At 41.8% G+C, this 16,799-nt stretch overlaps 1 protein-coding gene across 1 annotated transcript in view; it reads right to left on the bottom strand.

The window, feature by feature from the left end:
- The window catches only part of LOC137642595 (isovaleryl-CoA dehydrogenase, mitochondrial), a 225,601-nt gene that overhangs the window by 187,380 nt on the left and 21,422 nt on the right, over positions 1-16,799 (bottom strand). The window contains exon 3 of the mRNA XM_068375291.1: positions 1,672-1,893. Within this exon, the coding sequence (XP_068231392.1) occupies positions 1,672-1,893 (222 nt within the window). The remainder of the gene's footprint in view (positions 1-1,671; positions 1,894-16,799) is intronic.

Here is a 16,799-nt window from a genome sequence, read left to right as displayed (position 1 = left end):
CACAATGTGCAAACCACTTCGCTGTTGCCCCTGTCAGTTGTTCAGGTTAAGCGGACTCTACCTGTGAATGCTGGTGATGAGATGATCGCTGGTGCTCAGTGACCGGAATGCCTTGATCAATTCTCACTGGAAGAAAAGTTTTCCTGTGTGCCCTGGCAAGGCGAGTCATGGCCATACACCTTAGCGCATGCGCTTCTGCCTGATTGCTCAGGTGTAAGTGTGCTCACTAGGTGAGAGGCGGAGGTGAACACTGACTTGCGTGCCTCTCCTCCCTCTGTCAGGCGAGCGCTTGAGAGGTGACTCGCCGCAGCCACGAGGGGGGCGGTTGGCGAGACTAGGTAGCTCGCTCGCCTGTCTTAACCCGCTTCTTCTCCCTATGATAGGAATCTAAGGAGTCCAAGGTTTTACTCGTACGCCTAGAAACTTTGTTCTCGTAAGGGTAATCATGCTTACTCAACTCAAGTGAATGAGCCCTCTCTCTCCCTCCTTGTTTGGAGGTTAGGAGCGCAATGCTGCACTAGGCCTCTCCGCTCGAAATGGAGTTGCACGCTCTCTTACATGTGCGTCTAGGAGAGGGGCTGTCCTGCTCGCCTTATCTCCCGAAGGAGAAGCACGCATTGTCTTCCTCTCTCAGAAGGACGAGCGAGGACAGGAGGCTGAGCGCTTGCGCGACAGTAAAGGCAGGTTCTAACTTTAGCGAGTCAGTACCTTTAGGCCTGGCCTTGTGAAAGACTGGTCTAGCATAGTGCAGAGCGCTTCACTGTGCCAGGCAGGCCTGATGACGAGGTGGGGGAAAAAATGGCAACCTCCTCCCATTCTCATCTCACAGCTCCGAAAAGCTGTGCTTCGATGGACCGAAGCGTGGCATAGACGAATCTAACGTTCTTTGGTGGAAACCCCAGGGGGGCGAAACCACTCGAGCAGAGTCAGAATAGCGAGATTGAGACGAAGGAGAAAGTCGGCGAGTCTTCTTCCTTTTTGAGGTTGACCTCGAGGAGGAAGAGTCTCTCTTAGCCTTCTTTTTCTTTCGTTTGCTGAATCTCAACCACAGGAGGGGTGACCACTCCCTACACACTGTACAAGGAGACTCTTGCGTACACGAATGGGCTCTGCATGCAGGACAGAGAGCGTGAGGATTGGTCTCCTTCTGTGGCCGGACAAACCCGTATGATAGGGATCCTCATGGGTACTCACACCTGTAAAAGCAAAAGAAAGAATGTTTTAGCTTTAGGCCAGTTGGGAAATTTTTTATAATGGTTAACGTGGGAGTGACACGTCTGCGCCCTAGGCCAAATCAAAGAGGTACGGTTAGTAGTCGCTAGTGCTGATGGGGGGGGGGGGGGGGAGCTTACCATGCTAACTAGTGGTGGGTAGTCGTACCCAGAAAGAAAAGCTTATCGGCTACATTCAGTTTTGCCGAAATACTCCATGGTAAAGAACGGAAAGTTTGTATGTTTTGCCGGAACAAATACATTTCAATACAGAAGATAGGCCTATAGCATATACTGTATACTCATTTATTTTAAGCTTCAAGATAAAAATTACAATTCAAATACAGTACTGCAATTACAAATAGCAAAAACTCGTGATTAGCATAATACTAAGCGACTGTATAAACTGTATGGTACTTTTCCAAGTCTCTACAAGTACAGTATAGCAAAAACAAATTACCTTAGGAAGATATTTTTCCTTCTGTTCTTGGGTTCCATTACGATTGATCTGATTCACACACAAGTTGGAATGAGCTCCATATGACAGGGCAATTCCACCAGCAGCCCGTGACAGCTCTTCCATGACAAGAACATGGTCAAAGTATCCCATACCAGAGCCACCATAATCTGGATCTGCCGTTATTCCTAGCAAACCCATATGACCCATTTTCTTCCAAAATTCCTGAAAAAAACAAAATAATATAAAAAACTTCAAGAATTGTTTCAAGAGGAAAGGCCAGTGTTGACACACAAAGTATAATTCATCAACACTTGAGTTCAAAATCTGGAAGTCATAGTGATAAAGTGAATTGGAAACATGGTCTCAAGGCACTTGGAAAAGGAAAGAAGCAGGAAAATACTGCAGAGGAAATATAAATATAGGAAATAAAATGCAACATTTTGGGTGCTACAATTGTATGTACACAAACCTGTATACAATTAAAGTAGACTAATTACATCTCATTCTCTACATACAGTATACAGTCATAACATGCACAATACTGATAATTCACGACTAAATTGTTGATTCAAATTTGATTAATTTCTCTATTAATGTTTGGGAAAAAATACTTGCATACACACGTACATCACTCAAAGCTGCATTCTACAAAACTTTTTTGTTAGGTTACAGTATTCCGTTTCCATGTTTTCCTTATGGCTTAACACTAAATCTCCTATCCTATCCTTAAGGCAATACCAGTACTTATAGTAATACAGCAATGCACAAAAACCACTTCAGTTGAAATTTTGAAAGCATCACAAATGTAAAATAGAACAAAAATTTATAAATTGTGGTTTAGTACTTCTGAGATAACTATCATTGTGATGAAAGATTCACTATATTGTACTGTACAACACTTTACAATAAAAGTGGCAAATTCGGGGATAATTTGTATTTTTCCCTAACTATTACAAACCTGTAGTTATTTATGTGGATATTCTTTCAGCAAAGCTAGAATGTAGCCCTTAGACTAAAAGTGCAAGGTGGCAACCCTACCAAATCGATTGAGCAGGTAGGGCGGGGGGGTTACCCAGCCACCTCTACATATACTATACTCTCACAACTGTGAGCTACGTCACTTTTGACTGCAGGCAGGACTTCTGGGGGACAGGTGATGGTGGGCCAATTTATATAAATAACTACGGGTTTGTATTAGGGAAAAATACAAATTAGCTATGAATTTGTCACTTGTTCCCATACTAACAAACCTTCAGTTATTTATGTGGATGACTCACTTTTAGGTGGGTGAAGTCCTAATTCTGGCATGGACATTAACCAGGTTTTACCTAGTACAGTATATAACTATGAGTGTGATAGCGGCCTGAGCAATTCATTGTAATGAGAGTTTGTACGTCTTATATGAACACACTCAAAGTTCATAAAGGAATTAGTAAAACGTTTGCCATTGCTTATTTCACGGAAAACAATGGGGACGTGGACAGTACATAAATTTATGACTTATACTAGGCTACACAAGGGAAGAGATAATTACCTGTAGAGGTTGAAGCCAGCTTGCAGAGGGACCCATGGTGCTGTACCCCAAGGGAGGGGAAGATGAAGAAAGGAAAAGCCAGACATACTTTCATTCATCCCAGTTTTAACCTGGGTAACCAATGTCGTCAACCAACTGCTACTTGTCCATCAAGGAGCTTGAGGTATTCTTAAACCACTTGTTGAGCAGCCCCTACAAGACCGATAGTATAAGTATAGAGTCTCCTGTGGTTCACGTCTTTAAAATAATGGGCTGTGAATGTATTTTGTCTTTTCCACACGACCGCTTGTAATACTTGCAACACGAAAAGTGGTTGAATTCCAAGCACGTACTGATGCCCAACATTATGGGCTCTACGTCCTCGAACCGGAGGAGGATCAGGAGCTAAAACTCTTTCAAACACCTGTCGAATCCAGGATGAAAGTGTTTCAGTGATCCTCCTCTTTACCCTACCGGAGATAACAAAGAGTTGTTAGTTGAGGCTGTGTTGCTGGAGTGCAGTTAAGATAGTATCTCAAACTCCTCACTGGGCATAGTAACAACTTTTCTGGGTCATTGGTTACAGAACGGCAATCTGAAAGGGCCCGAATCTAGGGTCATGTACCCACAAATTTTGAGTCTTAGCAATGAACTCAGGGACGAAGCCAAGTGTCCCCGCCCCATTCCCTTGAATGGGCAATGTCATACGAGAGGCTATGAAGTTCACCAACTCTCTTTGCCGAGGCTAAAGCGAGCAGTAATGCCGTCTTCAAATTGAGGTTACAGTCACTTGTATGGCATAATGGTTCGTAGGGAGGTCATTTTGAGGATCTCAAAACGTGAACCCCGTTCCAAGGAGGAGGCCTAATCTCTGACTGAGGGCAAGTGATCACGTAACTCCATATGAGTAAAGAAAGCTCTAACGAAGAGGAAATGTCCACTCCTTTCAGCTTGAAGGCGAGGCTCAAGGCTGAGCGATGACCTTTTACCGCCGAGACTGAAAGGAGCTTTTCCTCCCAAAGGTATACAAGGAACTTTGCTATTACTGGTATAGAGGCATCAAGAGGAGAGATAATCCTTCCACGACAACAACCACAGAAGACTGCCCATTTTGCATGATACACGGAGGCTGAGGACTTACGCAAATATCTGGACATTCTCTCCGCAACTTGTCGTGAAAAGATCTTCTGAGAGAGGAGACGCTGAATAGTCTCCACGCGTGAAGTCGAAGCAACTGCACAGCTCTGTCGAAGATGATAGCGTGTAGTTGTTTGAATAGATCTGGTCATGGAGGGAGTTCTCTCGGTAGATCTACTAGTTGCAGGAGGCCCGGAAACCACTCTGCATGATGCCATAGCAGAGCTACAAGAGTCGTCGTTAGGTTTTTGGATGATCTGGTCTTGTTGAGCAGTCTTCTCATCAGACAGAACGGGGAAAAAGGCATACACGTCGAAGATGTTCCACCGTTGTTGAAATGCATCCTGCCATAGAGCTTGAGGATACGGGACTCAAGAACAGTAGAGGAAGTTTGCTGTTCAGAGATGATACAAACGTGTATACAGTTGGGGAACCCCACAAAGTCAGGACTTGGTTGGCTATCAGTTGATTCAAAGACCATTCGGAACCTACTATCTGAGTCGCTCAACTCAGACTGTCCTCAGAGCACATTCCTATTGCCTGGAATGAAGTGAGCCATTAGGGACCCCGAATGTTCTTCTGACCATCTGAGGATCTTTACTGCATAGAGATTGCAAAAATGTACCGTCTTGCTTATGTAAGCCACTACTATGGTGTTGTCAATCATCAGCACCACAGTGACCTGCCTGCATACTTGGAGATTTATGTGCTGGTACCTTTCTGACTATGACCAAATGCCGGAGAGACCGTGTGATGCCGCAAGTGCCCCCCCCCCCCCCTCTTTTGATGCGTTTGTAAAGAGCATCAAGTCCGGAGGAGGGACGAGAAGATCCGGACCTTTGCAAAGATTTTTGTCTGCCACCCACCAAAGCAGGTCCGTCACTTGTTCTTGAGTAATAGGAACTAGAGTGTCCGGTGGATCTTAGTGTTGGTTCCTCACGGACTTTAGCTGCCATTGCAGAGATGTTATCCTGAGGGCGCCATTTGGAAGTAGACGGAGGAGAAAAGTTCAGTGACCTAACAAACTCAACCAACAAGAGGCCGGTAGAACATCTCGTCTGAGGAAGGGTGACGCCACTTCTCTCAATCTGTGTACTCTTTCATCGTATGGGAAGACTTTCTGTTGGACGGTGTCTATTATCATAACGAGGTATACCAGTCTTTGAGAAGGTAGCAGTGATGACTTTCTCTAGATTTATCTAGAACCCCAGATCCTGACAAAATTCGAGAAGCATGTCTCAGTGACAAAGAAGGGTCGTCTCCGAGTCTGCCAGGATTAGCCAATTGTCCAAGTATCTGAGACGAATGCCGTTCCTGTGAGCCCAAGATGACACTAGGGGGAACACTCTGGTAAAGACCTGAGGTGCTGTCTAGAGACTGAAGTATAGAACCTTGAACTAGTATATTTTGTCCTAGTGTATGAACCTGAGATACTTCCTTGAAGATGGATGGATTGGGACCTGGAAGTATGCATCCTTGAGATCTAGAGTGCACATAAAGTCCCTTGGTCGAACCGCCTGAATGACCGTGTCCGCCGTCTCCATTCTGAATTGAGTCTGTTGAACAAACTTGTTCAGAGGGGAGAGATCGATGACTGGTCTCCAGGATCCAGTTGCCTTTTTCCCTAAAAAACTTGACTGTAAAAGCCTGGAGACCCATCTGCAACCTCTTGGATAGCACCCTTGTATGTCAACTGAGTGTGACAAATGCGGAGACGACAAAGAGACGTCTCCCATTTTCGGGGCATCATGTTATACCTCCAAAGAGATATGATATTTGTTCTTTCTCTCATTTTATTGCCATCTAGACTATCCCAGTGCTCTTACCAATTATTATCATAAAACAATTTCTAGATGTTAGCTAGGAAATCATTACAGGGAATGGGATACCTTCTTGGTAGCAACTCAGATGCAGCCTTCTTCGTCAGTACTGTAAACCTGTCTTGAAGATGCATTCTGAGCAATGATCTTTCTGTAATTTTAGTCTTCTGGAAGCATTTTGAACACTATATATGTATTTTGAGCAATGATCTTTCTGTCTCATTCCCAGACACACCTGCCTGTACTGGAACCCAACAAAATCGAACCATTATACCTCTCAGTCCAGTAATAAAAAGCCATTCTAAAACCTTTAAAACTAAAGGGTTGCTGGAATTAAAAACTTCTAAAGCTTGTAGGACACTCCTTGAATCGCTATATATGGTCAAATTACCCTCCTCCGCTATTTTATCAATAGCAGTTAGTATGCCATACAGTTCAGCAGTATATATGGAAGCTGTTAGAGGAAGTGCACCTCTATAATTAAAACCATTACTATGTACTCAAAATCCAACACCAGTATCAGATTTGGAGCCATTAGTATATATAAAAGTCAATCCCCTACATTCTGCAACATGTTCCATAAAGAGACCTGGATTCTAAGTCTTTTACTTACTTAACTTTGATGGCTACTTTTCCGGTCCCATACAGCAGGAGAACCCCACTCTCTACAGGACCTCCGCTGTCGTTTTACCTTGTTTGTTCAGAGTATTTAACGTTTCATATCGCGTATTGTTCATTTACTGTTAAATCGTCACTGCTGTAGGACTTGACATAAGTGTCTTCAGTTTCCTCTTGAAAGCCTTAATGTCTTCAATCATTCAAATATTTCGAGGGAGCTTATTACATAGTCTTGGGGCTGCATATTTAAAGGCTCTGGAGCCTAAAGTAGACATATATCTAGGTTTCAACAGTTTGAAGCCATCTGTAACTATTCTCGTGTCGACACAATTTGTTGGCTGCGCAATATATAGCAATTCTCTTAAGTAATTTGGACGACCGGTTCTGATATCTTGGTGGGTTATTGTACATATTTTAAATTAAATTCTCGCTTTAATCGGCAGCTAGTGTGAATCAATTAGTATAGGAGTGATCCTTTCTCTAGGTGGGACAGCTTTTATCAGTCATATTCTTTTTAACTCCAATAAAGTATTTACAAAAAGATACCTCTGGTAATTTCCATGGAAGTGATGATGATAACTTAAATGAAAACACCTTACTTCTAATTATATCAAGACTGTATAATAATTGTTTAACCCGAAAACCATAAGGTTGCGGAGATTTTGGGTCAACTCAAAGTATGATGTGTGCTTTACAAGGCTTACAGTCTGATAGGCTAAAGAATTTGGAAGTCTTTGCAACCTAAACCAATACCGAACAATTGTAGACTTTCAGTAAAGGTCTAAAGGTAATTCTCCAGCATCAGCAAGATTTGTGATAGGCGAAATTCTAAACTCCTGTGTACAATATAATACCAGCATGATGTATTGAATATAATATCTTTAATCTGCTTTGGGTGGCTGAGGAGTATATTTCACACCTATAACTAATTTCTGCAAAAATCAGGGCCTTGTATAATTTTAAAATAGTATTGCAGTCTGGCCCCCATGATGTATGGGGCAATACTTTTAAAAGATTCAGAGCCTCAAGACATTTAGCTTTTAATGCTAAAATTTTTAGTGACAAACCCATGTAAGTCTACAATCAAATATCAAGCCTAAAAATTTAGCTTCACTACACATGGGATCTGTTGACCTTTAATGTATATATCCAGATCTGCATGTATTCCCCAAATACGATAAAAATGGACAACAACAGTTTTGTTTGTCGAAAACTTAAACCCATTCAAATCGGCCCACTGAATAATTTTGTCAATTGAGAGTTTTAGTTTTCTCTCAACCATCGCCATTCTAGCTCCAGCAAATGATAAGTAGAAATCATCAACAAATAGTGTTGAGAGAATATTTTGAGGATGACTGAGGATATCCCATTAATGGCAAGCGCAAATAGGGTTACACTTAGCACACTACCCTGGGGAAGTCCTTCCGGACATTTCCTCTCAGATAGAGCTTCCCCCCCTCTCACTTGAAAAAATCTATGTGAAATAAATGATTGAATGAACAATGGTAGCTCTCCTCGTAATCCTAAATTATGAATGGTTTTAAGTATACATCTCCATGTAGTATCATATGCCTTTTCAAGGCCAAAAAAAAAACTGTTACATGGTACTGTTTGGAAGCAAAGGCTTCACAAATAGAGGACTCAAGTCGTATCAACACATCAGTCGTTGAGTGCATTTTTCTAAATCCAGACTGAATAGATGATAAAATACCTTTCTTTTCAAGGTACCACATCAGTATTGCATTGACCATCTTCTCCATAATTTTACAAATACAAGATGTCAATGCAACTGGTCGATAGTTTGCGGCTAAAAACTTGCCCTTACCAGGTATTAAAAAGGATAAAATAATGGGTAATCCCCAAACACTTGGATAACTATGATCATGCCACATTCTATTAATAATGCTTAAAATGATTAACTTTGTATTAATGTAGATGTTCAATCATTGTATATAGAATTCCATCGGGTCCAGGGGCTGTATCGTTACAAGTAGCAAGTGCGGAATCAAATTCTCTTTCATTAAAAGGAGAATTATATGACTATTCCCTTCCAGAAGAAAAATTTAAAATTTTCTTTCCTTCAATGCTCCTATACTGGTGACAAGGAGCTGCTACATACTTGCATGATATACTTGAAAAATTATCAGCCAGGGCATTGCTAACATCATTTGCTACGGTCACATACTGACCATTCACCTTCAACACTGGTCGCGGGTTTGGGGTAAAATTGCCTGCAATCTTTTTTATTTTCCTCCATATAGAAGATGGTGGTGTTCTACTGTTGACTGAGGAGACAAAAGATACCGAAGATTGGCCCCTAGCTTCTTTCATGTCACAACGGAACTGTGCTCTATATTTTTTTGCATATTATCAAATTTTCCTCTGTATGATGTTTATGTAATCTAGTCAAAGATTTTCTGGTGGCTCTGTACAAGACAGCTTATTCTGAAGACCACCACGGGACTGGTCATCGTTTGAATAATCCTGTGATTTTGGGAATCAAATTGATCCCTGCTGTATGGAGAGTTCCTTTCAGTATGTCTATGGCATCATCAATACTTTCAAACTGTTCTGCCCCTGATTTCACTAAGTGTTTATAATGATTAGTACATGACTGCCAGTATGTCAATCATCTCATGTCCTCCAATCAAAATCAAGAAGGCAGTTAAAGCTTGCAATTGAAAGGTCAATGCATGACAAAGTACCTGTCTAAACATGGAAGTGTGTGGGCTCTCCTGTATTAAGGTGTCTGACATCCTCGTTTTCCACAATTGATGATATAACATTGCCCCTAGTATTTGCTAAAACATCACCCCACAAAGGATGTCTACCACTCAAATCTCCAAGTAAAAGAAAAGATTAAGGGAGCTGTTGAATCACCTCTACTAAATTGTCGTATGTTATCATTTGGAGGCAAGTACAGAGAGCAGATTGTATATTTTCTCCCTATATCAATCTCTACAGCCACTGTCTGCAAAGGTATACGAATAGATAAAGGTATTTGGGGAACATCTCTACAAACGTATATGAGACTTCCGCCATGGCTCCTTGCTCAGTGATCATATGGTGTCCTATAGCTAATACTGTATATTTGAGAGGACAAGGGTTATTAGCATCAAGCTTGGTCTCCTGTAGACATACAATTATGGAAAAATGCTTGTGATTTAAGAGCTTAAGTTCTTCATATTTGGCACTTAAACCCTGACAATTCCATGTCAAAATGAAGGGAAAAACTATGGTTTATATTTTGGAAGAACTTTTAGATGAAGTCTTCCCAATGGCAATTTTCGATCTAACACTATTTCCCAGTGGTTTTATTAGAGGTCTTGATAAATTGGGTTTTGTGTTTGTGATTTTCTTTCTGACCTTTCCATCCAATTGTTGAGGGGGATGGTGGACCTCACCTTTATTCAAATTATCTCACAGTTCATCAAACATCAACAGTCAAAACATTATTTTCATTTGATGTCATAACTCTAATATTTCTTATGGAAGGGGGTGAGAGATGTAGGTCTCTCTCTTTTCCGATTAATAGGTGGTGAGCTACCAGGTTTTTGCACCTTCCCCACCACAGGTGCACCAGTTAACTTGGTTTCAAGTGGAACCTCCATCAAATCAGGCAAGGATATGACCTTAGAGAGGTTACTACTATTATTGGTAATGGGGGATGTCGGTTCTATAGAAATGGGCAATGTCGCAGTTTTACCACACCGTAGCAAAGCCTTGGAAGGCAATACCTTACCATGCAAAATCTTACTATCATTAGATGATGTACTTCTTTTCTTGGAATTACTAGCAGCAATACATGGGTTTGATGTCTCCTGTGGTATATTTTCTCTTGATTTTAATGCCTTTGCATAGCTGTTTGGTTTACTCAGTAGTCTTTTGGCATGTCCCACACTTGTGTGTTCTACACTGAATTTGTTGAGGGCAGCTTCTTCAAACATATAAATATCGCAGCTCCTGTCAGTCTCCATGATAAGGTCTGGAACAGATGCAACACATTTTTTCCTTTTTACAAACTTTAGAAGGGTGTCCAAATTTGAAACACTTGAAACATTGTTGGGGCTTTTGTTTGAAAGGTAGAACTTTAATTCTTTCATTTTCAATAACGATGTGGAAAGGCACATCAGCATCCTGGAAAGTAAGGATAATCAGCGACGTCTCAGGAACCTTATGCACTTTCCACACTGGTAATGGGCACATGGCCAGTATTTCCTCTTTTGTAAATTCATACAGGTCTTTATTGAAGACTACTCCCCTTCCGTAACAAATTTAGGTGGGGTTTGACATCTAACATATCATCACCACTACTTGTCTTGAAGTTAGACAGTATTACTGATTGCATGCATGATTTGGCATGGATTAGGAAGCTATTTTTTCCAAAGTGAGATATATCACCTGGTGCAATGGTTCCTACCTTTTTCTGAATTAGTTTGCTAATTTCAAAATAATTCCCATTACTCCCTTTAGGCTTGGCAAGAAGCCACATTGGTGGTTTTGGCTTTCTCTGGGGAGGCATAGTTATATCAACATCTTTTTCAAACCAGTCAGCAGGTCTATATACATCCAAATTGTTTGGTATCTTATCACATAGGGCACCCATGACATTTACTTGATTAATTTCAATATTATTGATGTTACATATTGCATTAAATGCTTCTTCACAATTATTATAAGATATCCATGAATGCCATTTTTCATTTTCAAGTTTCGTTCTTATTTCTTTTATCACTCCATAATATTTAAATGCTTTATATAGCATATCATAATCAGTATCTATTAGAATCTGGGTAACATTAAGGATTCGAAGTTTCTCTTTGTTACCCTACTTAATTGGTTTTAAATTAGTAGAGGGGTCCTTTTTTGTTCCTAGGTCATCAACTGAATTTTCCTTGATTAAATTAGAAGAGGTCGTCAACAGTGGGGGGGGTCAGCATATCCAGGGGACGGGGGATCATTGCTTAAAGAATCCATAAGATGAGATTGAGAGAGAGAAAGGGATTAGTTTGATTTAACTGCCTGAGAATACTAGGCCATCACACTTCGGAAAGGAAATTTGCACTCTCCACTATTGGCACAATGAGAGTATACTGTACTTCACAGATGCTCCACTCCGTTCCATACCCAAAGGATAGCACCAAAATAGATATAGAGGCACAGGTGTAAGCTGAACCCACCTATTAGGGCCGAGACCAAGAAACTATAGAATCATCCTCTCCATATCTTTGATGATGGGCTTCTGGCCAAAACCTGAGAGTCCTACCCAAGCATTGGATCCCCCTGGATTCCAAAGACCCAACACTTGAGAATAGTTCCATCAAAAAAGGTCCAAACCATCTTCGGGATGCCCGAGATCATCCAATACTGTACTCTCACATATAGCTTTGAATGTAAATACCTCCCATTCATCGAAGCAGGCAGCAATAACCAGCGGCTATAATGGACATAGAAACATCCCTGGCTAAAAAAAAAAAAAAAATATATATATGTACATAATATATACACATATATAAGGGAAATTTTTCCAATAGAGTTGGGGCAGCAACACGAAAGAAAGTTTTAAAAATTGGGAGAAGGTCAAAGTAATATTTAGAGGAAGAAAAAGATGAGAGAGAGAAATTTAGATTCGAACTGGGGGAGCAATTTTCCCAAGTTCGAGAGCCCTCTTGCCCGTCACCAAGTTTCAGCATGGGAATGGTACGCCATGCTGAAGCTCAATGACTTCATCAAGGCATTCTCTCATTAACCCTTTTACCCCCAAGCTATTTGGAACGTTTCACCCCTTAACCCCAGGTGGTTTTTTTTTTTTCAAGAACATTTTGCAGTATATTTTTTTTAAATTGCTCTAACAGCCTTAGTTTTTGTCATAGAGAGGTCATGTTGGTCTCATTCTTTTGGAAAATGCCTGAAGTTTCTCATAAAATTATAAAAAATATGCAAAAAAAAAATGTAAATAGCAATTTTTTGCAAGGTCATACTAGAACGTTCATGGGGGTATAGGAATGAGTTTTGTGAAGTACTTTTTTGAAGGACAAGGGGAAGTGGTAAAGACGAAGAGGAGGAACCTGCCCTCAAGGAACTAAAAGTTCTGGCTACCTAGGTGATAGCCTTCCTTTTGGCAGCCATAAGGCCTTCAGACCATGGCAAGGCTGCACTGTTTATAGGGGGCTTTTGGGTTTCTAAGATTTCATCCAAAACCATATCCTTGCCCTCCTGAGTGGTGGTACCAGAAGTTGACAGCCCAATGATGGCCTTCATGCAAGAGAAGACCTGCCAAAAGGTATGCTTTGACACTCGTCTCTCTTGTTCCGAGTAAAAGTTCGGACTAGCTGCTCTTAGAAGATTCTCATCATATGTGTCCAATGGCTCATCTACCTCCAGGCTTAAATCCGGAGTTTGGGGTAGGTCAGGGTCGTCAACAGGAGCGATCGAGGGACCTGCCACAGGACACCTACGTGCCTCAGGCAAATGAGCTTCCTTTGCCGCAGCACTCTTAGGCAAAGGGAAGTGTTCTTCCACGATGTTAGAAGGAGGAACATGCGAAGGTTTTGGGACACAGATAGCCGAAGCCTCAGCAGTGGGATCCAAAGGCTCTTCCTCAGGTGAAGGTAAGGAAATAGGACACTAGTCCAAAGGCACTAGCTCATATTTCTTGAGGGTTGAAGGTATATACAGATATCTCCCTGAGAGAGTCATGTCCCTACCTGTCCTAGGGTGGATGATATCAGTGTGTGGTGGAGTTACGCCTCTCATCCTTCTCTTCTGCCTCTTTGTAATGGTTTCCCTTGCCTTAAACACAGTAAAGGGAAGGTTAGACATATAGGAGTCAGGAGGAGGCACCTTGGCACGAGATCGAGAGGAAGATCTTCGTGCTTTGTCCGACAATGGTCTCCTAGGGTCAAGATTCCTAAGCAACGAATTCGAAGAAGACTCTAAGGAAATTCTTGGAGTACCTCTGACTAGAGCAGTCGAAGGCTGTGGCAGTGGAGAAGCCACACCCAAAGACTTCTGCTGGGTAGAGAGTAAGGTACTCACCCATGCAGGAAGCTCAGAACCTTTAGGTAAGCCTGGTCTTTCCTTGAGAGTACAAGAGGAGAACATCCCCTAGGGGGAGCTCTAGATGGAGCCTGTGCAGACGTAGGGGAGAGTCTTTGCGGCAACAGGATATGTTCCTTCGATGGACGAGGAGGACGATCCGGGCTAATAGGTATGTCAGCAAACCTATTAGGAGGCTCCTTGAACCATTCTAGGAAGCGTATAGGCCTGCCGCTAGAGAGGTGAGAAGAGCCGGAGGTATTGGTACCGCACTTGCTCGCGGTTCCAAAACCTTTGCTTGAGAATTGCTTGTGGAAATCGCAGATTTGCATGCAAAATCGCGTTTCGCGCAGCAAAAGGCGCGATTCACGAGCAGAAGTGCTCGTAACAGAGCACTAGGAGCAAAATTGGAAGAAGCAGGCTCATGGCATTCCTGTTGCTGCAAAGGAACACCTACGCCCGACGAAGTCAGCAGAAAGGGCCTCCGTGTAGGGGCAACCTTAAGTGTTGGTGAGCACGTCACAGGGGGACGCTCTGCTGAGCGTTGCATAAGCGAATGCTTTGCTAAATCACCCCAGGCAGCAAAGGGCACTGGAGGTTTAGCTGGACGCCTGTCTAAGGAACGGTCTGTCTCATGATCAGGGCCATTTAGGAGTAGGACAGGTTGAGGGCTACGTGCTGATGGACTGGGCGAACACCTACCTCTACCTCTAGACGAGGAACATCTAAACCTTGATCGTTAACATGCAGTTCGTGATCATGAACATTGTGTTTGTGAACGGGAGCGTCTAGCTCTCGATTTTGAACCACGTGAATGTCGTGAGTGCCTAGCTCACGAACGTGAGCGTTGGCCTCGTGATCGTGAACGTTGCCCTCGTGAACGAGAGCTTCATCCTCGCGAACGCAAGCATCGTCCCCGTGATCTAGATCGTCGAGATCTAAAACACGAGCATATGAACCTAGGTCTAGGCTCAGATCGCGAGACTTTTCCTCGTAAAGAGGAACGACTCCCAGGAGAGCGTGAAGCTCTAGAGCAAGAACGCCTTCTAGACAAAGAGGTTCGGATCGTGAGGACCCACGATCCTGATGATCTTCAGATAGTCACAAACGACGATCAGGAGAAGAGTCCCGAAGGATGAGAAGATGGAGAAGCTCGTCCCCGCGCGCCATTGGTGGAAGGAGCGTTGGTCTCTGGAAGATCATTCCCCACAGCCAAAGTATTCCTGTGGACAGAAATAGAAGGCTGAAGGTTAACGGACGACAATGTTCCAGGATGGCAAGTAGGATCGTCGTTGTAGTGGTTTGTGGACTGTGACCAGAAGTAGCACCCAAACTGCCTAGGGTCCGAATGCCGAACACACTCCAACGTTCACAACACAAAAATGTAAAACGGTGGAATACCCAAAAATCTAGGTAACAGGCTAAGAGAACTGATCAGGCACCACCCCTTGATTTTATACAGGGCAAGAAGACCCAGCTAGAACTGTAGTTGCATAAAATTATTCAGAGGTAAGCCGATTTCAGGTTATGTTAGTACTGAACATTAGTAGAGGAAAAAAAAAGGGGGGGGGGAAACAATGATACCAAAGGAAAAAGACTAAAATAGGGGCTGAGAAGGGGATACTTATGATGTACTGGACAGTAAAAACACAGTTTACAAAAATATAAGAAATATTCATTTTGAGAGAAAAAAATAGTGAGAAGGTACAGGTCTCCAACAACCAGAAGCAGAGACCTAGATATATCCAGGCAGAGCCTCCCAGGATTCTATCTAGAGAATGATATACAGTACATAGACAAGTATAAATAGTATACATATCTTGGATAAATTCAAATGTAATTTGAATGATTGCTTGCATCAAGATAAAAAAGGATTACAAAACAAGGTTGCATATTGGACCAGACTCTACATTCTCCTTTCTACACCAGAAAGACAAAAAAATTTTGTAGTAGAAAAAAACTTACAGTCCTCAGTGATACACAGAATGTCATGGTTATTCTACACCCATGAAAATGGATAAGAGGCGAGACCAATTTTAATCATATTTTGAGGCCCCTCCTCTTGATTGCAAAGTCACACACAAAAAAAATAAGATATAACATATAAAAGCCCTTTTTCAGGATAAAGCCTTATCTGGTTTGTGATGTAAACTTTCTAACTGTTAACATCCATCAAGACTGCCTTTCTGTTTAATGTAGATATTATCCAGGAATATTCCACGCTTGTGACAAAAAAATTTCAAGCTTACAGGAGTCCACTGCAACACTGTGATTCATTATCTGCATGAACAGTCAGCTGGGTTTGGACATTGGCAACACTTAAAAGTTTAGCTGCCGCTGAAAACTTTTCTATGCCACTTTGTTCACTTTTTTCTGGGGAAAAGTATGTGAAACAATATCCATGGAAACAGTGAGTCAATACATGAAAAACAATTACACTGATTGGACAACATCTGTCAATGATAAGAATAATCATACAATAAAACACACATAATTCTCAGTCAGTACTCTCATTATCACTATTTCTTTTTTCACTGGAATACTTAGGAGTCTCTAGATTGCTCCTTTTCCAAGGATTTTATGGCTTTTTTCTGGATAAACATGAAGATCAATAAACTCTACTATTCAGTCTTGCTTCTTCTTCTTTACTGTCTTGTTTTATTTGCTCTTAATCTTAATTACATCCCAATGTAGTAGGGCATGCTTGAATCACTCATCAGTGTACGGGAAGAAGTTTTAACAACAAAACAGGTTTAGAGTAACTTTTTTATTGACTTCATCTAGCCTATCATCCCTGCTGGGCGCAGGGCACCGTCACTCTGTAATAAAAAGAATTCTTTTAGAGATGGACTAGAGATCAAATAAACAATACATAAAATTTATAACAGCATTAAGTTCAACCTAACTAATGATAATAAATAATAAATCTAGAAATAACTTATATTTTTCTCCACCTCGTCAGCAGGAGGCTGTTGGAGGGGCGGATGACAATGATCACCTCG

Source organism: Palaemon carinicauda, chromosome 6, assembly GCF_036898095.1.
Source record: "Palaemon carinicauda isolate YSFRI2023 chromosome 6, ASM3689809v2, whole genome shotgun sequence".
Classification (NCBI taxonomy): domain Eukaryota; kingdom Metazoa; phylum Arthropoda; class Malacostraca; order Decapoda; family Palaemonidae; genus Palaemon; species Palaemon carinicauda.
This window is presented reverse-complemented; position numbering and strand designations above follow the sequence as displayed.